Source organism: Hydractinia symbiolongicarpus, chromosome 13 (genome assembly GCF_029227915.1).
Source record: "Hydractinia symbiolongicarpus strain clone_291-10 chromosome 13, HSymV2.1, whole genome shotgun sequence".
Taxonomy (NCBI): Eukaryota; Metazoa; Cnidaria; class Hydrozoa; order Anthoathecata; family Hydractiniidae; genus Hydractinia; species Hydractinia symbiolongicarpus.
The window spans coordinates 23,526,617-23,534,000 of record NC_079887.1 but is presented as its reverse complement, the minus strand read 5'-3'; the positions used below and the strand labels follow the sequence as shown (position 1 = coordinate 23,534,000).

The window sequence follows — 7,384 nt, the reverse complement described above, 5'->3', positions numbered from 1 at the left end:
ATACGCTTACCCCTCTCAAACGTCAAACACGCTGATGCTGTAATACAGATGCTGTAATTTTATCAAAAAGGCAACAATAAAGAAAATATTTCTGACCCTGTGTGGCGTAATATTATAGCCTTGGCGTAAAAGGGGTTGGGGAAGAGGGCAAAACTACTGTCATCAATTTGCTGTATTTTTTGTAATTTACGGATAACTATTCATTTTCGATTTTAGAATTGTCATGCACCTGGTGCTAGCCATCCTGGAAATCTGCGTTATAGGTGAGAAGGCTATTCTAAAACACCAAATGAACTATCTCCAAATGTTTACATTGTATTTGTTTTCTCTAGCTGTTTTATCCACGGAAATTCATGTTTCTAACAATGGCGTTGATAATGCGTCATGTGGACGTAGAGCAAATCCATGCAAGACGATTCATTATACAGCAAAGAAAAGAAATACAAGAGACACTATCATACTTGATGGAGGTACAACAAACCGAATGGTTTATTTCGTAACCGAAACTATGCATTTGCATGAAACACTTCGCATCAAGAAAAAGATTGGCAGTTATTATAGACCGCTAATTATGAGAGAGAAGACTGTTGATTTTGACATATTTCATGTACAAGGATTTAACGACACCTATTTATCACTACATGGTATAGACTTTAACAATATGCAGTTTTCTGAAAAGTCCAGTTTCCTAAATATCTTTGCAAAAGACAGAAACATCTCAATATATATTGATATTAATAACTGCAATTTTCAAAATGTTTCCTCTTTTCTTCTGAGTAGAAGCTATACAAATTCTACGCTTAAAATCACTGTGAGAAATTCTTTATTTTTTCACATTGCGCGTATTTTTAGTGCTAATTTGATAGGAAAAATAACTTCCGAGATAATGTTTAATAACGTTATGTTTAATGGACGAGAAATAGAACATCGATCTTACCATAACGTAACTGGAAATGTCAATGTGATATTCACAAACTCGACATTTATAAAAACACATTTTGTTCTCCATTTTATCAACGTAACTTCTGTAACATTTATGCAGTGTCAACTTTATAGTCATGGGTACATTAAAACCTATAATACAGATATAACTGTTCGGAATTCGATAATTTCGGGGAACAAAGCTGACTGTTTTCTTTATGCCAATCAAGGTAGAACATTTATCGCAAATTGCACCTTCAATAGAACGAAAAGCCAGAACCCTATTTTATCAATATTTGACAATCAAATGAGTATAATTAATTCTACTTTTCTTAACAGTAACAGAACCAGGATGGATCGTTTTCGCCCAAGTTCCGCACTTTACGCTTACAACACAACTGGAAAGATTTTGTCGTCAAATTTCATCAATAATAAAGCTTATGGCGGAGCATTATACATGGGAGAAAGCAGAGTCTTTATAAACAACTCGAACTTCTTAAATAACACTTCTTTCGACGGAGGTAGTGCTATGGAAATTTCCAATTTCTCAACTATTAGTATTAATAACTCAAATGTAACTAACAATACCGCGATTTATGGAGGAGGTATTCGAATTGACAGCAGCAGAGTGTCTTTGGTAAACATGAATGTATCTAACAATACCGCAAAATTTGGAGGATGTATTGAAATTGACAAAAGCAATGTGTCTTTAGTAAACACACAAATAACTAACAATACTGCGAGATATGGCGGAGGTATTCGAATTTTAAATAGCAACGTGTCTTTAGTAAACACAAATGTATCTAACAATACTGCGACGGATGGAGGAGCTATTCGAATTTTAAACAGCTATGTTTCTTTGGTAAAAGCAAATGTAGATAAAAATACCGCGATGGATGGAGGAGGCATTCGAGTTTTCAACAGCAAAGTGTCTTTAGTAAACACAAATGTAACTAGCAATACCGCAATTAATGGAGGAGGTATTCTAATTGACTACAGCAAAGTGTCTTTAGAAAACACAAATGTATCTAAGAATACCGCGAAATACGGAGGAGGTATTCTGATTGACAACAGCAATGTGTCTTTAGTAAACACAAATGTAACTAACAATATCGCAACAGATGGAGGAGGTATTCAACTTTCAAACTGTGGTATGTCTTTAGTAAACACAAATGTAAGTAACAACACCGCGATAGATGGAGGAGGTATTCGAATTGACCGCAGCAAAGTGTCTTCAGTAAACACAAGTGTAACTAACAATACCGCGGTATATGGAGGAGGTATTCGAATTGACAACAGAAGCGAAGTGTCTTTAGTAAACACAAACGTAACTAACAATATCGCGACAGATGGAGGAGGTATTCAAGTTTCAAACTGTGGTATGTCTTTAGTAAACACAAATGTAAATAACAACACCGCGATATATGGAGGAGGCATTCGAATTGACCGCAGCAAAGTGTCTTTAGTAAACACAAGTGTAACTAACAATATCGCGGAAAATGGAGGAGGAGGTATTCGAGTTGACAACAGCGGCAGAAGCAGCAGCAGCAGTAGCAAAGTGTTTTTAGTAAACAAAAATGTAACCAACAGTACCGCAATATATGGAGGAGGTATTCGAATTGACAGCAGCAGCAAAGTGTCTTTAATAAACACAAATGTAACTAACAATGTCGCGACAGAGGGAGGAGGCATTGAAGTTTACGGAAGTATTGTGTCTTTAGTAAACACAAATGTAACTAACAATGTCGCGACAGATGGAGGAGGTATTGAAGTTTACGGAAGTATTGTGTCTTTAGTAAACACAAATGTAACTAACAATAACGCGAGATATGGAGGAGGTATTCGAATTGGGAGAAGCAGCAATTTGTCTGTAGTAAACACAACTATTAAATTTAACAAGGCAGGAACAGGTGGTGGTATTAATGCTGTCAATTCACAACTTCTTGTATATTCATCAGTAATTAGAGAGAATATCGCAGATGCCATTGGGGGTATGTATTGTCTAAACTGTAATGTCACAATAAATAACGTTAATTTTGATAAAAATGTTGCTCTGGACACTGCAACTGATCTGCGCTTATTGGTTAAAATTTATCGATCATTTTGGTTAAACATGAACAATGTCGCTATAAAAGCAGTTGGAAAAAGATCATATGCTGTTCCTCCTGCCCTTGATGTTCACTTGTCGCATATGAACAATGTGAAGATGTACAATGTCAACATAACATTATCTGGCGTCAAAGACAGTATTCCACCCATTTACCTTACACTTCCAAAGCAAACTAATATATCCTTGGACTATACATGTCCGATGTACTACAATGCATCTTATTCAAGCTACGAGAGAGTAGAAGGAAGTACTTTCCAACAAGACGTATCTCTTTATGTATTGTCTTGTCAACTTTGTCCTAGAAGCACATATAGACTCCAACCTTCAACCCGTAAATTTCGAATTTTGCCAGGTAATATAATTAAGCACGTAAACAAACAAATTCAATGCTTCCCGTGTCCTCCTGGTGGGAATTGCGATGGTCCTATCAAAAGTGAAGACCGATTTTGGGGGTACGTAAATCACAACCATCCAAAGTTTATTCCTTGTCCAGAACAATATTGCTGTTCTCAAAAGGATATAAAATGCACATCTATTGAAAGTTGCGCTAGACATAGAACTGGAAAACTCTGTGGAGAATGCAAAACAGGGTATCAGGTCAACTATTTCGATAACCAATGTATTACTACGAATTCGTGTGCCAGTCATGGAGCATTTTGGATGGTATTTCTAATCTTTGGATTGACATATGCACTGCTATTAGCATACTTAAAAGATATAAGTTTCTTTTCAAAATACTTTTTTGCGCTAGCTTTAAGAAAGGTTTTAAAGGTAGCAAATCATTCAAAGCAAAAGGAGAAAAGTGACTTCAACTTATTAAACAAGCCCGGGAATAGTTCTATTAATAATAATGAACACACCTTGATTGATAATGAAGGTTTTGTTGTTATATACGGGTCACCGCCAATAGACGAAGTGACGTCATCGAATCATAAATACTATAAAGAGAACAGCAGAATATCCGGCATATTAAAAGTGTTAGTTGCCTTTTATCAGATCAAATCATTAATTCATGTCAAAGCAGATGTACAAACTGATGAAACATCCAACTTTCTAAACACATTGGCACTTGAAATATTCAACCTTAACATACCAACAGATTTTGTCAAATTTTGCCCGAAAAAGGGAATGACAGTTGTCGAAAAAATCATCATAAAAGAATTTTTGTTTCTTTGTTGTATGCTTCTTTCAGCCTTTATATTATTTTTGATTGCAGCATTGTTTCGCGTTATGCGAAGAAACAGGACATATTACTGGAGATACCGCAGATTTCTACTTCGTGCATCCATTTGCTGTTTACAAGTTGTCATTCTTGGTTACACAATTTGGGCCAAATTTTCTTTGCAATTTATTAATTGCAGAAATGTAAACGGAGAATATATTCTTCATGTAAATGGAGAAATCACATGTTACACTCGGTGGCAAATAATTAATATCGCGTTTTTCGTTTTATGGATTTTGCCATTCCCATTAAGCTTGTGTGTAAGTGTTCGACTCTTTGAAAATCACAAAATCACTGCCATGCAATTCTTCTACTGCGTGTTCATGCCACCGCTAACTATTAGATATTGGTTTTTGGGAAAGTGTTGTCGACGTCAAAACGTAAAAAGCGACACAATATTGAATAAATACATTCGCAATATGTTTCAAGAGCCGTTTCGTCAATACAGAAATGATGAAACATGTTTATTTTGGGATACATGGAGATTGTACCAGAGACTCGTTATTGCCGTGTTTGCCACATTTTTTATCGACCCAATGCAACGATTGTGTTTCATACTTCCAATCATGCTGTTACTACTGGTAGTTCATTTGCGTGTAAAACCATATAAATCGAAATTCATCAACTGGTTGGAAACGACATCTTTAGTCAGCCTTTGTTTTCTTGTTGGAGCTAACCAATTTCGTGCGTTTTTATACATGTACAGCTATAAAAACCAAGAAAACATTATTTTAATATCAGCCGTTTTAAATGTTATGGAGTTTTTTAGTACACCTGTTACTGGCTTTGTGTTGTTTCTTGTTTGGAAAATGTGCAAAAACATTGCGTGTAAGGCAAAACGATGTTTATAAAGTTGGTTTGTGCTTCGACGCGTGATTTAAATGAGTGAAATGCATGGAAATATTGTCTCGTATGATATAGGACGCAGTCATGTATGCAGAGCTGAGTGAGAAGACAATAATTTTTAACATTTATAATTTGTATGCGCTTTATCCGATAGTTCCGATAGCATATATTTGTAACTACGTGTTTTTATAAGACGACAATCTATAAAAAAAACTGCGGCTTATTATATTACTCTTTTGAGAAACTTTTCAATTTCAGAATATCTGCAACATTAAGAAATTTATACATATGGCGGAAAAATACATATAGATACTTCAAATGTAGTGCACATATGTCAAAATCATAGGCAAACATAAAAAAACCTGTAAATGAAAGTGTCAAATAAGGAAAAGTTGAAAAAAATATTTGATATTTAAAACTCCAGGCTCGTCAAAGTGCTTAGGTGAAAAGAAAAAAATTGACTCGCACGCGGAAATTCGGGTTTTATAATATAGACTAGTCGGTTTTCCGTGAATAAATTCACAGGGCTGACCTTCCTTATTCACCACATTTCATGTATCTCGCTACTTCCAGTATCATCTTGCACAAAGACACACAGACGACGGCTAACCTTAAGGAGGCTAGTCAATGTTCTGTGGATAAATCGAGGGAGTCGCCTGTACTTTATTTACCACATTTCGTGTTTCGCTACTTGCGGTGCAGTCTGACGCAAAGACAGGCAGGCGTGGCCTGTGGAATAATCCACGGGGTCATCTGTCCGTTATTTGCCGTTTTTCTTGTGTCTTGGTACTTCTGATACAATTTTGCGCAGAGATAGATAGACGACGGTTATTATTAAACAGACTAGCCGGAGGAACCGCGTCGAAACGCCGGGTGAGGCACTTGTAACTGTGTGACCTGGCGTTGAAAGCTTGGTGAAGCGTTTTAGTACAGGTATACAGTATGTCAAAAATCGAGCAAATCGCACACACTATTTTAAAAAAGTGTACAACCTGATGTTACCACATTGTAGCAAAAACCGTCAGCCATTATTATCCTTGTGCCCGTCTGATTTTTCATGCATTTTAAAATTTCAACATCCGGTTCAACAAACCATCGAAGTAAATCGTCCAGAAATTTGCGTTTAATTGCTGAAATGTTAATAAAGTCAATTCAAAGTTCGGAAGAATCTTTATAAGGAATGAGAAAGACGTACCCCAATGGCAAGATGCAAAAGAAAAAATACAGAAAAGGAGAAGCAAAAAAATCTTCAAGAGGCTGTAACGATAAATGTCAAATTTGTTTAGAATTGAGGAAGCAACTAAAAAAACTAAAAAAAAGATCTTTTGGTATGATATAGACTCTCTATTAAGAACTGCGACGTTTGATATTTAGAGAAAAACTCTTTCTGAAACTTCTCCAAAATTTAATTAGCCCGTTTTTCCGATTATCTTGCAACATACGTTCATGTTCCCCTTTTCTGATCTAGTTTTCACGTTGTTGTAAATTTTTAGACTAGCAATGTTATTATACAAAAAACATAATATGTAGTCTAAAATATGTATTCTAAAAAAAAACAGGAACTGATACTCGTAGGAAATGAAAATTTATCATTAATTTATTTCATCAATATATTGTAATAGAAGATGACGAAGATGAATTTCTTTTTCTTTTTCGGAGTATCATGAACAAGGCTCGTTGTCTGTATGACAGATGCAGATAGACGGTTTACATTCCAATATACCGAATGTTACAAACAACTGAAGAAAAAAATTGTGGCCTATAAATAGAAAGTACGCATATAAATCTGTTCAAGAAAAAATACTGAAGCAGAAAAGTTGTTTCAAGTTGTGGTTACTAAAACACGATTTTTATTTACTGCTCTATCCTTAGTTACATACACTATGTTAGTACTTGAAAAAAGCTTCTTTTTGATGAACGATATGCATTTGAGGACGATGATTTTATGCATGTTTGTGTGTCTCTGTGTTGGCAGCAAGCTTTCCACAAGGTGGCTTACAAAAAATTCAACACCTTTAACGACGACAGCCCATGAAGTTGAATCTCCTCGTTCAGTAGCAACAGATCACACAGAACCAGCAGCTAACAAAGCCAAGATGGTTCACTGTGACGAACATTGTAAACTTCGACAGAAAATTGCTAAAGAATTTAGGAAAACTACACCACTTCCTGCATGGCATTACGCAACATTGGATTTCAGAAGAAGAAACAGGAAGCGGAACTAAAAGCGTTATTAGAGAAAGATGCTCTTTCTTTTTTTTAACAGAACTGTTGGATGTTCTTAA

The 7,384-nt window shown here is 35.5% G+C and overlaps 1 protein-coding gene across 1 annotated transcript; it reads left to right on the top strand.

Moving 5' to 3' along the window:
* Nucleotides 1-220: 220 nt before the first annotated feature.
* LOC130624054 (uncharacterized) lies at nt 221-5,320 on the top strand. Its single transcript, XM_057439620.1, has 2 exons — nt 221-263; nt 333-5,320. The coding sequence occupies exons 1-2, from the start codon at nt 224-226 to the stop codon at nt 5,102-5,104; spliced, it is 4,812 nt and encodes a 1,603-aa protein (XP_057295603.1). The 5' UTR covers nt 221-223; the 3' UTR covers nt 5,105-5,320.
* Nucleotides 5,321-7,384: the final 2,064 nt, after the last annotated feature.

Coding starts and splice junctions, on each gene's coding strand:
- LOC130624054 (XM_057439620.1), top strand. CDS start 224: ATGCACCTGGTGCTAGCCATCCTGGAAATCTGCGTTATAG. Junction 264..332: donor CCTGGAAATCTGCGTTATAG/GTGAGAAGGCTA, acceptor TGTTTTCTCTAG/CTGTTTTATCCACGGAAATT.